This window comes from Rattus norvegicus, chromosome 5 (genome assembly GCF_021556685.1).
Source record: "Rattus norvegicus strain SHRSP/BbbUtx chromosome 5, alternate assembly SHRSP_T2T, whole genome shotgun sequence".
Taxonomy (NCBI): domain Eukaryota; kingdom Metazoa; phylum Chordata; class Mammalia; order Rodentia; family Muridae; genus Rattus; species Rattus norvegicus.
Window position 1 is genome coordinate 52,671,580 of NC_141538.1, and position 14,670 is coordinate 52,686,249.

Sequence of the window (14,670 nt, forward strand, 5' to 3'; positions counted from 1 at the left end):
CACTTGGGAAGTTGAGGCCTGCTCGTGCTACACAGTAAAACCCTATCTTAAAAGTGGGGACTGGGTTTGGAGTGGGAAGGAGGGAGGAAGGGAGGGGGAGGGAAGGAGGGAAAGGAAGGGAGAGAGGGAGGGAGGGAGGGAGAGAGAAAGGGAGGGGAGGAAGGGAAGTAGAGGAGAGGGACAGGGAGAGGGGGAGGGGGAGGGGGAGGGGGAGAGGGAGAGGGAGAGAGAGAGAGAGAGAGAGAGAGAGAGAGAGAGAGAGAGAGAGAGAGAACTTGTCGCCCTGGCAGACAACCTGCATATGGTTCTCAGTACTCAGGTAATAACTCTCTCTAACTCGAGGTCCAGGGTATCTGGTGCCCTTTTCTGATCTCCTAGGGCACAAAGCATGAACAATGTGTATACTCACACAGGCAAGCAGAATACTTATAGAGAGAAGCAAAACTGTGAAGAACTTGGAACCATATTTCAGAGGTTGCTAGAAAGGAGGGTGCTGGGGAAAGAATAAGACTTACCCAAATGTTGTTGGCTTCTCCAGAGCAGTTCACACTTAGGTGCCTTTACAATGTAGGATTTTGGTGACCTTAAAGTTCTATCTGTAAGGTGGCAGGGAAAGCCCTTCTTCCCCTTCGGTTACTCAGTGAGTGAAGCATACAAGTTAGAAGGTAGAGACGTCATTCTGTAAACAGGTGGTAAAGTGGATTCCCGGTGATTGCTCAGGTGACACGCTGGGCTGCTTTGGGAGACTCAAGGTCACAGAGCACGTTGGCCGTATATCTGCAGTTTGTTCCCTGTCCTTGGTGAGACACCTTTGGGAAACACCTGTCGTCCCTAAGTGCAGCTTGGGCTTCATCAGTGTCTCTGAAGTTTTCTCACTTCTCCAACCCACAGGCAAGCCAGACTTCTCTCACGCTTTCCCGCCCACACCCCCATCACTGTTCCTGTCTCTATCCTCTGCAGAAGCCTCAAATGCTCACTGCATGGCTGTCCTGACTGACTCACTTCCAGCTTCCTTCTCTTCTCCTTCTCTTGAGGAGATCCCTCATCTGAAAGGTCTAACATTTGGGTTCAACCAAGATAGATTGTTGGGGGTTTCATGGAGTTTATGAGAAAAGTTATTAATGACACAGCACAGTAGGGGCTCTAAAGAGAGTCCAGTCCTTAGCACCAGAGACAGACAGTATGGCGGGGGTCCTGAAGAGAGGAATCAGGGCCCATGTGGTAGAGTCTGGGGTCCTTTTTTTCCCCTAAGAATATATGCGAGCACACTTGACTTTGTTTCAACGCTTATTTGGACCTCATACTTGCGTGAAGTGACAGGGTGGTACAAAACTACTTTGAAATGGATTTTTACTCTTGGGTGGTTTCCTTGTCTTTACCAGGGTTAGGAGTGAGTTTATTTTCAGGGGTTGTAGTGTTGTATCTGGAGCTTGTCCACCTTCCGAAAGCTTCCTCTTACTAAGTTTTGTAAGGTCATCGGATGAAGTGTCCAAAATCGCTTTGTCCTGGCTTTCCAAAGATTCAGTCTCCAAACTGTGAGATCTTGAGTTCTATCTGGAAGCCATGGGACATTTAAGCTGGGCACCCTGGGAATGATGGCTTCTACTTCACCAGCAAAGTCCATGGTGTTCTTTCTGAAGCCCAAGGCTAGCACACGTTTTAAGCCAGTGACTGGAACAATTCTCCCGATGAGCTGAGGTACTTGTCAGGCAGGAACGGTTCTGCTTAAACTCAGCTGAATCAAATGTGAGGTGGTGATGGCGGGCTTGACTGACTTACACACTAGGACCGGGAGCAGTTCATTCCTCTCCAAAGCCCTGGTGACCTCACTAACACCTATGGCCAGCTGTTTTCTGACGTGTACAGGGGTCTACCCTGACATCCCCATGGGGCTCTCTTGGATCCTCACTAGTCTCAACATCTGGCCCACATCTTTGCTTTTTTCCCCCCTTTTCTTCTTAATTTTCTGTATTCCAGTCGATTTAAACTTGTCTTCCGGTGTCTGTAATATAAAGTGCATGTCTTCTCTCTCCAAGGTACTCCAGGAGATAACATAGGGTTGTTCAGTGATGTCTTTACAACCAGAGGTCTAGTCTTCCAAATAGATCTCCTCTTTGGTGCCTGAGGGGCTGTAGCCATCTTGAAAACCAGTGATGGCGAGACAGGGATGCACTTCTCTGATTTACAAGCCCCTCGGAGATCAGATAGGAGCGACCTTAGTTGAGAAGTCAGGAAACGAAGTCTCTCTGGAGGAAATGACCGTAACAGCTGCTATCTAAAGGACTCCTTCTGAAGGAAGCGAGCATCAGGGTATCCCAGAAGAGTATAAAAGTTCAGTATCATTCAGACAGAGATACTAGAGTTGGAGTTACTGAGCGAGGACAAGATGGTGACTCTAGAGAGACGTTCAGAAGGGCGGCCCTGGGGTCCTTTTTTAAACAGCGCTCTAAGAAAAGGTGTGTGCTGGTGGTAAGGGTTCACAACCTGCAGTCAGGATCCCTGACCCCCTACAGAAGGCAGGGAAGCCCGTGAGAGCAGAAGGGTCACCAGTACCTCTTTGATGTAAAGCCACTCCCCATGACGAGTAATCCTGCCCCCAGAGGACTGTGTTTGCTAGTGTTACAGAAAACGTTCTTGTGAGGAGTTTACACAGTAAATGTGAGATTCCGCCGTTTTTATCTGAGGGTTAAATAAGAAAGGGAGAAGCCCGCCCCTTTGAGAAGACGCCATTTGGTAAAAGTCTCTCCTGAGTGAAATAAAAACGTTCACTTAACGGTTTCACTTTTTTTTTTCTTAGAAACTATCTATGTTAGCTAATTGCATAAGGTCAGGCTCTCACTAATCAGGTGAGACACAGGACCTTGTATTAGGAGTAAAATCCCTCCGGACTTGTTACTTGCTTGCTGGATTTTCATGGCTCTGCAGCCTTCTCTGTGAAGAAGTTAAACTTCTTGCCTTGCCGAGACGCTTGACCTTGGGTGGTTGTCTACCTGGCACCCCAGATGCTTGACTAACATCCCAGCAGGAGCTCGTAGGTATCTGTGGAGGGGAAAGGGCACCGCAGGCATAGACTTCTGCCCAGTGTAGATTCTAATGCTGTATCTCATGAATAAGTCTCTGTCCTAGGCTTGGAGGCCAACTTACAGTGAGGACAAACTAGGCTCATTCCTGTTTATGATTAAATCTGTTTCCCAAGGGTTGGGCTGTGCCCCACCTGAAACCCTCCAAATTGGTTCTGTGCTGTCTGTTCCAGGAAACAGCAAACAATGTCTTTGTTTCAAAGCTGTTGTGACTATCTTGCAACCCTACCTTTGTTCCAAAAATTATTGTAACCATCTGTTGTCAAGACCAGCTCATCATGCTGCTCCTGTCACTGCCTGTGTCTGCCAAATCTCCCATATGGAAACCCCCTAACTCCCCTGAGCTATAAAAACCCTTATCTTGCCCATGTCCAATGCTGACCTCTTGAGCCCTGCTTTAGGGGGAGCCAGTGTGTGTATATGAACAAAAAAATAGTGCTTACCAGTTGGGGTGACCTTTTAATCACAGTACTTGGGAGGAAGAGGGCAGGTGGAGCTCCATGAGTTCAAGACCAAACCTGGACTACAATGTGAGTCCGGAACAGAGAAACTCTGTCTCCAAAAAAAAAAAAAAAAGAAAAGAAAAAAAGAAAAAGAAAGAAAGAAAATAAAAATCAAAACGAAAAGCCAAAATATTGCTTTAATTAATTTGGCCATGATGGTTTGATTGATGGTCCCTTTAATCTTTGGGAATACCATTTGGAGGCTGCAGTGAGATCATGACCCTTCCCCCTAGCCCTCTGGGACTGAAGGGCTGCTCCCTGTGATGTGCACGCCTTGGAGACAGTCTAAGGCCGGAAGACTTGCCTGTGGTATGGTGAACTGCCTCAGTGAATGACTATCAAAAAGAGGGGCAAGCACGGGTTTATGGAGGCCCCTTGGTAAGTCGTAGATATTCTCTCTGACCTCTGGTTCTGTGGGATCCCGATCTGGGGACGTGGGGAATTCTGATTAAGATCCAATAGGTCTTAGTCCAGGGCTGCAAGGGAGAAGTCACTTTATGTATCTTGTTACTTGGGAGTTTGGCCAGGGCCACCAGTTTTTGTTTTTGTTGTTTGATTTTTCTGACCCTCCTTGGGACCCTGGGGATCCCTTGGTAAGACTGGGAGCCAAGAAATTGGAGAGGTCTGGCATATGAGCACCCTTGGCAGGAGTTCAATGTTCAGGCTGCAGAGCAGAGGAACGAACACCGAGGACCTTCCGAGATACGGGGAGCCAACAGATTGGATAGGCACGGGACATCAGGCATGACTGGGGCGGAGATGGAAGTCTGAGAGGCCCGGCCTAACTGAACTGGGGAAAACCCGGCACTTCTAATGGGTTCCAAGTGCCTGGGTTGTGCAAGGGGGCAATTGCGCAAAAGCCTCTTATTTCTTTCTTTCTTTTTTTTTTTTTTTTGGAGCTGGGGACCGAACCCAGGGCCTTGCGCTTCCTAGGCAAGTGCTCTACCACTGAGCTAAATCCCCAACCCCAAGCCTCTTATTTCTTAAAAATACTTCTTTGGTTGAATCGGTGAATCTTTGAATTGCCCGATCATTGTCCTTGTCCTTGTTGTTATATTGGTCTCATGTTTGCTGTCTCTGTACCGTGTATTTATTTCTGTGCTCCCACAGTGAGTCTTCTCCAGTTACAGAAGAATTTAGGAGCCTGGACAAGCTCTAGTTACTGCCACTCCCACAACACTAGCATGTCCTCCTCCCAGCCCAAGGCACAAATCTGCTGCTGCCTGACAAGGCTGCTTTGATAGCTAGACTGAAAATTCTCTGCCTCTGATCTTTCTGACCCCTGGATTCAGTTCAGCAGGATTCAAATGACTTTTGGATATAAATAATGTGTGTGTGTACGTGCTATTCTGCTGAAGTAAAAAGCTGGTTCTGGAGTTGTAAAGTTTCTGCCTTGTGTCAGGTGAGCCACCTGACTTTGTAAGAATAAAAAAAAAAAAAAAAGCAGAGAGGCTAAAAAAAAAATAGAATATTGATTTCATCTGTCTTGAACTTCTTTAAGATATAAACCTTATCTCAAGATTTGTAATTAATTTTATTTAGTTTCTGTACCTCAGGATTTATGTTTATTAGATGTGGTTAAAATATGTAGAATCTGTAACAAAAATTGACTTAAAACTTATAACACAGGGTTCATAACTAAAAAATTTTACATAGGTAACCTTACCTTTCAGGCTGTAAAACTCAGCACATAGACAGCACCACCTGCCAAAACAGGCCACCAAAGTCAGTATTTCTGGACAAGTCTCCGGATGTGCCAACCTTGCTTTTTAACCCTGGTAGTTCCTCTTCTAGAGAATGCTATTCCTGTAAACTGAGATCTGCCAACCCAAAACATGGTTTCTGTGTTTAAAGGTTCACCCTGAGAAAACTTAAAGCTACTGGGATCCCAAATACCCAGTGTAATCGCTGGCCAGCTAAAGTTCGGGCCACCTCTATAAACAGCAAATGCTAACCACCAGAAACCGGGATATTCCAGTTTTCTGATGCAGTAGTCTGCATATGACCTAATCCTATAGGATGTCTCTCTTTACCTAAGGTCTACTCAGGCTAACAGAGGTTGGCTAAACAATGTACATCTACCTAACTTTCTAAACCTTAGCTATTTTGGTAAACTAAGTCATACAAGAAATCACAATATTCTGCAATGGTGCACTATGAAAGGACCAGGAAAGTAAAGTTGTCGGTCTCTCTATGGACTATATTTATGGTTTAAAGTTTTGGTAAGTTTTATTCAGCCTTCCGTATATGTTTTCAAGGTTAAACCTAAAACAGGTAACTAAAGTTTATTAAAAATTAAGTACACTTAACAGATGACCCTCAAAGCTCTTCAGAGCTCTGCTGAGTATGACATTTGAAATGTTTAACAGGAAATATGACAGACGGAAATGCCAGATCCTAGTGGCAACCCTAAGGTCTCCAAAGAAGATGGTGGGGGCACAAATGACTCCACCTGGATTGGGGTAAGGCTACACTGGGGAAAATTGCCACTGCCACCAGGGTTCTGCTCAAACTGTGGACGTTACTGCATTGGCTGCCCTGCTCTGCCTTGTCACAGCAGGCCAGTTTTTCTAAGTTTCTTTTCCACAGGAAAATCCTATGTGACAGCTGAAGACCAATGACCACTGCCACCAACGAAGCCACAGAGACCACAGGAGCCTAGGGGTAAATGCTCAGTTGGTAGCCAGTCTGTCATTTTAATTGATAGACAGGCCATTTGGATTATACTTCCTGCTATAATCTTCTCAGATCTCTGATGGCTTTGACAGCTAACTGTACCACTATCAATTTAGCCTGACCAATGCAGTTCATATCTAAAAAATCAGGTCTTATTTTTTTAGAGCTATTAGGTCACCTGATGAAAAAGGCAAATTTACAGACAGATTTGCCTCACTGCAGACTTTGTGTTAAAGGGTAAACAACTTTACAGTTTAAAAGGGACTTGTTTTGCAAAGACTGTTTTTAGTAATCAACCACTTATGTCAAATGGTAATAGTTGGATAAAAATGTTTAAGGTTTATATAAATTATAAAGGTCTAAAAATAATTTAAATTATAACCATCTAAGGATATAAAAGCCTGAAAAATTACAAGGGTCTAAAAACTGATTTAAGATATATGAATACAAATTATGCTACCGTTAATTCAAAATTTCAAAAATTTAATATTAATCAACAGAGTTCTGATAAGCTACTCATATAGCCTTGGTAAAGGACTATTATCAGCTATGAGCTCAAGATTTTTAAAATTTCCTCTGGTTGTCTTTGAATATAGACTTAAGGATGCTTCTTATCATGCTAAAAACCATCTCTGTCCAATCTGTAGATATCCAGTTCTCCAGACAGGGAAAAAAAATGCAACAAAAGAACGTTTATGCTTTGTTACTACTCCAAGGACTGAATCTTTTCCAGAAAAACTCACAAGAAAAGTGAGTTTTACAGACACGTGTTAGCTGTTTTTTTTTTTTTTTTTCTACAAATTGGGTTTCGGTACAGATTACAAACAATGAAAATGTAAGCCTCAGGGAGTTGAGAAAGTCAGAAGACCTAGATCCGCCTCTCCCAGGCCAAGCAGTCTCCAGATAAGCGCTCCTGTCAATCGACAGCCTGTTTCCCTGCCTATTGTTTATTTCCAAGGGGAAACGCCAAATACAGAGGTTTCCTCTAAGTTCTTTAAGTTCTGTATCTGTCATGGCAGAGTTCCACTCGGCTGGTAGACACCATCCAGAAATCAGGTGCGGACTACAATTGCTCCAAAGGTGAGCTCCGCCACTCCAGCCCCAGGTAGTCCTTCAGAACTGGAAAGCCCTGGACTTGCTGAAAACTGACATAAAGCAGTCCAGTCGATGTGATTCTTGCTGTCTCTTTAGCTGGGTCAGCAAACCAAATGCTTCTGATAAATACCCCACTGCCCTAATCCCTTCCCAGCCTTCAGCTGATATGCCAGCCTTCCTGAGCTCTCACCACAGCATCCTAATTTCAGCAGGAAGTAGTTACAGAAGAGGATACGCAGCCCTTTATCCTCAACAGAAGGCTGGGATATTAGATTAAAAGAAACCCCCCTGGCAACAGGGCAAGACGGATACCTATAGTACCTAGCGGTATACCAAGATTATATGGCTGAAGATTTTGATCTTTCTGTGCTAACCAAACAGGCATAATTTATGAATGGGTATACATTACAATTTTTGTTTCCCCTTAGATAAACAATGCCAAGACTTTATCAAGGATTTGGCAAAGACACTTTACGACAAAGGGGTAATGATGAGCCCACCTGCCCATTTTAAGCTTAAAAGACATCTAGTAAAGCCAAATTAGGCTTTTAAAAATCAAACCTCTGTTTCCTCAGGATTGGACTATGCCCCACCAGTAACCTTAACTACAAATAGTTGTGTGCTGTCTGTTACAGAAAACTGCAAGTATGTCTATGTTTCAAAAAGTTGTCATGACCATCTTGCAACCCTACCTTTGTTTCAAAAGGTTATTGTAACCACCTGTTGTCATGACAACCTTGTCAGGACTGACATGTTATGCGGGCTCCTGTAACTCTGCCTATTTGCCTGCCAAACTTCCCATTTGGAAATCTTGCTTCAGTTAAGTTTGGCCATGATGCCGTGGGTCAGCAGTGGTCTTTGCATCTCTGGGATCAGTACAGTCTTACGGAGTCCTCTTTGATTTGGTTTCCTAATCCAAACTGATTCAAGTTAGGGATCCTTACAAAATAAGATGTGATGTATCATTCCTCTGCCCTGATTTTGACTCTTCCTTTCTCACATAATAAAAAGTCCAGTTTCATCTCTTTCCACCTAACCTCTGCCCTTAGCTCCTTTCTCCCACACTAAACTCTTCATTTCCAGTACACAGTAAGCAAGCTTTAAGCAAGTTTAAAACACAGCGTATTGTTCAATCATGACCTCACATATCTCTATAACTCTAGTGTGCACAATTCCATTTTAAAGGATAAAAATCCAGCCTAACTGATGTTTGACTTTACACACTTCAGGGTCAAAGGGCAAAGATTGGAAAAAAGCAGTTACATAATCACGGCTTTTCTTTTTTTCAAGCTATTTTTCAAAAATCAAAATGTGTGTTTTTGATTTTTTTCTGGGAAAAAAAAGGCATAAATTTGAGGTAAAGGCAGTTATCCTCAGCCATAGGTAAAACATATTCTCTTAGGTCAAAGAACTCCCTAGAACCATCAGTGTTTTTTCCCTGGCTTTCCCCAAACACATGCAAATCCACTCAGAATCAAGCAGACTTGCTGCTGGATGTGACAGACTGGTTTTATGCAGCCAGAGAGATGGATTAATGATCTCAGCAGAAAGCTGGCATGTTCAAGAGATTTAAAATACTTTTTTATATAACCGCCTTAGCCAAAGCTGTTCTAGGGTTCAGAGGAACCCCAGTTTCCCGGGAGGACCTTGACTAATGGCCAATCTCTAAGCAGAGGGGAGGACAGAGCCTGGTGTTTGTGTCATGATCAGGTGTGGAAGGGCTGGGGGCTAGGCAGTCATCAGAATCAATTAGTAGGTTGGGAAACTCAGCCTTGCCAACCATGCTCGCACAGCCCCTCAGAGAAGCGCTGACCGGAGACTGGAGACAGGATCCATGGTTAAGTCACGGGGCATCTTCCCCGTTAAAGGTACAGCTGCCTGTTGCGTCATAGACGTTTGCAGAATGCCTTATTTTATGAGATTCGCTTTGTTCTTGTTTTGCCTGATGGCTCTTGTGGAGAGCAGAAAACCCAGGAGGAAGAGATGGACAGGGCACCTGGAAACATCCAAGCCAAGGTAGGCTTGCTGGGTGAGGAGGGAGGAAGGGTATCTTCAGTTAGGTTTCCCCAGAAGAGCTAGTAGTTACCTCCTTAAATGTCCTATTAGGATGCCCCAACTAGAGGGACCTCCGCCTTCCCAAAGTGCTGACATTCTGCCATGGCTCTGAGCACACAGCCATGCTCGTCAGAGACTTGATTCTGACACCCGTGTGCATTAAGAGTGTTTTGGTAGATGGCTCAGACTTGAAGGGTAAAGATCTCTCTGTGTTATTGATTTTTGCTGCTTTCCTTCTGTCAGGTTATATCCAAGCAGGGAACACGAAGTTGGCTGGGAAGATTTCGGTCAGGAGTTGTAGGGCAACTGTATACAAGGACTTAACGTGAACTAGTAACAAAACGTTCCATGTTGAAATATTTCACGGTGGCAGGCTGCTCGCAGAGCATGTGTAGCCCAGAGTTGGAGCCCCAGCATGACAGAAATAGCCAAAATGTAACTGAGGTGGTCATTTTAAAATTCTTTATCAGAGAGGAGCTTGAACCTATTAATGGGCTTGGTGCCATTGTTCTGAATTCTAGAGAATTTGTTTGCTACATTCTCAGTAATACATGCACAGCAACCATGAATACTGTTGCAGACGTTTCCAAGAAATACCGATTGGGCCCAGCATTTGCACTGGAAATTGTTGTGTTAAAAAAAATCTCCACTCCTAGTAAATCTGGTTTGGACCGATGTACAGAACTTGATCCCCCGAGCTAAGGCACAAGGGCTGCTCAACATGAAGAAGAAAGAACAAACAGACATAAACACCCTGGGCGAAATGGACAAACAGACATAAACACCCTGGGCGGAATGGACAAACAGACATAAACACCCTGGGCGAAATGGCTTGCACCGGTCTCTCCAGTGTTCTGAGAATAGTCATAAATAATAACGTCTTTGTTGATCAGTTTGTTTGTTTACTTGCAGAACCTTGAGTATATGAGATGAATTGTTTGGGTCAGTGGTCTTCAAATATTTTTGGCCATGGACTGTTACTGGTAACAGTTTCCTGAAATGTATCTCTAATATCTCTCTCTCTCTGTCTCTCTCCCTCTCTCTTGCTTTCTCACTCTCTAACACACACACACACACACACACACACACACACACACACACACACAAACAGTATTGTAGATAAGCATACTAGCTTAAGTGTTGACTGTTTATTTTCAGAAAGACGCTAAAAGTAAGAATTATAATAAACTTCTAGCACTTCAGTGGAGACGGCCGCTCTGGGAAACCCGGATCTCGCCGAGGGCCTGTCTACCCAGTCAGGGAGCACAGTCCAAACTTATCTTGGTTATGTGTCCAGGAGAACAGGCCGGAATCGGAAAGGGACCTCAGAACCCACCAGGTCCAGCTGCATTTCTGAACTCTGATTTTGGGGAAAGTGATCAGGTGTGGTGTGAAAAGGAGATTGGGCAACCCTGCTGTGAGCCATTTAAGGGTCGTCACAGCAGAATTCTACAATCTTTTTGATTCAGACGGGTACTGTGAACCTTGAAGAGGGGCTTAGATCACAGTGTTGGTTAAAAGCAGGAAAGCAACACTGACTTGTGGGATACTCTCCCACTGAGAACATGCTAGAAAATGGCGTGAGTGTCTCAGGGGTGTGAGTCACTCTGTTGCTGGCCCACTCACCCTAAAGGAAAAGTGTTGCAGGAAACGGTCCCCTTAGAATGGTGCCCACACTCTAGGACCCCACTCAGCAGCCTGGCTGCCCCAACTTCTGCTGATTCTCAGAAGACACAGAGTTTCACTTGACACTATGTGGCACTAGGGAAAGCTCCATTCTGACACTCGGAGTGAACATCATCTCTTTAAAACGTGCCCCATGAGGAGTTAACCTGAGAAAAAATGAACATAGTCTCAGGATGTGTACTCACTAAAGCAAAGCTGTGAAAGGCTAGGAAGCCCAGAGCAGGCTCTTTCTGGCTCTCTCAGGACATGCATGTGGTTGATCACGGTGGATATGAGTCTCCTCAGGGGTCGGGGGATGCCAGTCACGCTTCTGACACTTTAGTTTTCAAAATTTCATTACGTAGGAGCAATGTAATCTGACAAGTAGGAAAATATGATCTCACCCCTTTGTTCTCAGCCTTGGGACACTTCTTAGAAGTCTTGATTGCATACAAACACTCGATCATACACACATAGCACCCATGTGCTTCTAGTCACAAACACACAGTGTACATGGTCTTCCTCACATAGTCACAGACAACACACATGTTTCTATACGCCACATGCCTTCTGTTAACCTGACGGCCTTCCTTGTATCCTGTGGCAAGTTACTCACACAAAGCAGTTATTCTGGTTTTTAAGACCTGCCTCTGATTCTCTGATCTTTGGTGGTTCCCTGTGCTGAGCTGCTGCCAGGGGGGGTATGTTCCATTCATGGAGAACGTCCTTGTTCTTCCTGCCTTTCTGCCTCCTGTTTGCTTCTCTTTCCTAATGGCAGAAGCCAAGCTCCAAGTGATGAGTCTGTTCTTTCCCATGTCTGAGCCTGTGGCTTCCTTCTTGTTCTCCTTTCCCATCAGCCATCTCTCTGGACCCCATCCTTTGCCACTTCTCTGGTGGTTTTCATCATGGCTGTGATGTTCTGGACCAGGACAGCTTCTTCTGCCCATCACCCACGCCCCGCCCACCAGTAACTCTTGCTGGTGATAAGGAGTGGAGAGGCCAGGGACGCTGCTCTCTGGCCAGGCAGATTTTTTTCCCCAGTCTTGTTGACCTCCGTTTCTCCAACTGAAAAATAAGTTTGATGATCCATGTGGAGTGCCTAATATTCACAGCTGAGTACCCACACGGAGCAGAGCCACCTGCGAGACCCAGTGCTAGGATTACTGTTGTTAGCAGATAAACCAAGATCCAGAACCGAATCTGCGCCCATATGCACAGCTGTCCACAGGCGTGGTGAGAACTCCCTCTCCTAATTTTCTTCTCATAAAAGGCCAGGTTTAAGGTCTCCCAGCAGTTCTGACTTCTTACCAAGAAGGCGGGGCTCAGAAGTTTGGGTCTAATAGCCAAGCCTGACCAAAGATGAGTTGAGAAGCCCCCTCATGACGAATAGCTCAGGGACCAGGAGAGCCTTAGTGACACTCCTGTTATCAAACAGCTAGTCCCTTAAAACAAAAAATTCCTGAGCCCCAATGGCAACGGATTTAAACCTGCTGTATCCTGTCCGGAGTGACGGCATTCTGTAACTTCCTGTTTGCTAATGCTTCCCTAGATAGCTGTGGAAAGTGTGTTGACAGGAAGGATTTGCGCCTGTGAGGCAGAGGGCACAGTTAATGTCTGTGATCAGCTAAGCCCTTTGAGCTCCTCATCCACCCCGACCCCCCTCCCTGCAGTTTTTGCAGGGGATCTGCTTATGGCGGTTGTGCTTCCGGGACTGAGCATAGATTCGCTGCAAACCTAAAGACGTTTATAAAGACTTCCAGTGGAGATATTGGGAGCAACAGAGTTCAGTAGCTGTGTTGGTTGGGTTTTGTCAACTTGACACAAGCTGGAGTTATTATATAGGAAGAGAGAACTCCGATTGAGTAAAATGCTCCAATCAGATGGGCCTGTAGACAGGTCCGTGGTTTTCTTGATTGACAGTTGATGCGAGAGGGTCCAGCCCACTGTGGGCGGTGCCACTCCCGTGCAAGTGGTCCTGGGTATAATAAGAAAGCCGCCTGAGCAAGTCAGTCAGCAAGCGGCCATGCTCCATGGCCTCTGCATCAGCTTCTGCCTCCAGGGTCCTCCTTGAGTTACTGCCCTGACTTCCTATGGTGATGAGCTGTAAGCTCTAAGGAGAAATAACCCTCCTCTCCCAAGTTGCTTTTGGACACAGTGTTTCTCACAACAGAAACCTAAGAAAGCAAACCTAAGGCAGCAGGTCAGAGAGTAGCAGTACAAAAAGAGCCAGGCTTTCTTGTTATGTTGCACAAGCCTTTGCAACAGAATTTCTTGAGTGCGCTCCCTTCCATGTAAATCCATATATAATTCCATGCATTGCTGTCACATTGGCATCTTTTGTGTGTGTGTGTGTGTTTGGTTGGTTTTTTGAGACAGGGTCTCATCATGTAGCTCTGACTGTTCTGGAGCTCACTCTGTAGACTAAGCTGGTTCTGAACTCACATCTACCCACTCCTGCCTCCCAAGTGCTGAGATTAAAAGTGGTTTCATTGTCATCTCAAATCTTCACCTGGAGTTGTATAGTTTAATCTTAATATACTCTAGGGTGCTGCTATGCCTATACCAGCTTTAGGGTGTGTGTGTTGGGGCAGGAGGTGGGGTGTCCTGGCCTGTTCTTTCACATGGTAAAACAACGTCAAGGCTTTCCTTAAGATCGTCTGGCCCCTCCTGTTCTCTGATCTCCTGACTTTTCTGTTCTGCCTCAACTCCTCACACTGCCTCTGTCTGCAGGATTAGGCCTGGTCCCAGGCTTCAGGGAGTGTGGAAGTCCCTCAGGGACCCCTGGACATGACTGCTCATGCCCAAGGGGACTAGACGGGATCCAAGGCCTGTGTCTAGTTCTAGTAGAGAAAAAGCTGAGTGAGCTTTTCTTCTTACCCTGTTCTTCTATGATGGGCTTATCTAAAGGCGAATCTCGTCACTGCATCCACCTCTGTCCGCTCAGCACCTTTTATTGCTTTCCCATTACCTTTCAATAGGCAGAATCCTTCCTGTGGTTGATTGTTAAGCTCTGCCTGACCTGGGGCTCGCCCGTTTCTGCAATCAGTAATGTTCATATTCCCATCCGCGTGCTTGGCCCTTTTCTTTCTCATCAGTCTGTATAGCTGAGGGTGTGGGTCCCGTATCAAGTGCCTCTGTGGTACCCAAGTGGGGATGTGGAGTTTAACTGTTGGATACAAAGGCTTAGAGCAGAGAGATGATGATGGCTCCCATATGCTCTGGCAATGCAAACCCAAGAGGCATGCTGGGACATAGGCTTGGTGACACTGGAAGGAGGGGTGAGGGGAAGGGGAGGGCAGCAGCACAAGGGAACAGTCTGGGCAGGCAGAGGGGTGGTAGAACCCCCGAGTGTTTTATTTTGAAAGACAACAGTGCCCTGATTTCTGTGGGGTAGCACAGCACAGGCAGGCCTGAGGCTGGGCATTGTCACCCATAGCAGACAAGGCAGCAGCACATGGATACCAGCTCTTAGGAGAATTTATTTATTCATTTATTTGGGGGTGAAGAAAAATTTGAGGCTAAAAGGACTTGTGGTGGGGGCAGCAAAACTACTTCTACATGGTACTACTGTCACGACATTTACCCAGACCTTTAGA

At 45.5% G+C, this 14,670-nt stretch overlaps 1 protein-coding gene and 1 pseudogene across 7 annotated transcripts in view; one reads left to right on the plus strand and one right to left on the minus strand.

The window, feature by feature from the left end:
• Nucleotides 1–1,298: 1,298 nt before the first annotated feature.
• On the minus strand, nucleotides 1,299–2,200 carry Rpp38-ps1 (ribonuclease P/MRP subunit p38, pseudogene 1; annotated as a pseudogene).
• Nucleotides 2,201–3,865: 1,665 nt separating this feature from the next.
• Gabrr2 (gamma-aminobutyric acid type A receptor subunit rho 2) overlaps nucleotides 3,866–14,670 on the plus strand; it is a 43,272-nt gene continuing 32,467 nt past the window's right edge. For 2 of the 7 annotated variants that reach the window (XM_087547795.1, XM_087547798.1), the window contains exons 1-2: nucleotides 3,866–3,961; nucleotides 5,953–6,045. In XM_087547795.1, the coding sequence (XP_087403921.1) occupies nucleotides 3,915–3,961; nucleotides 5,953–6,045 (140 nt within the window). In that variant the 5' untranslated portion in view covers nucleotides 3,866–3,914. 7 annotated transcript variants of the gene reach the window in all.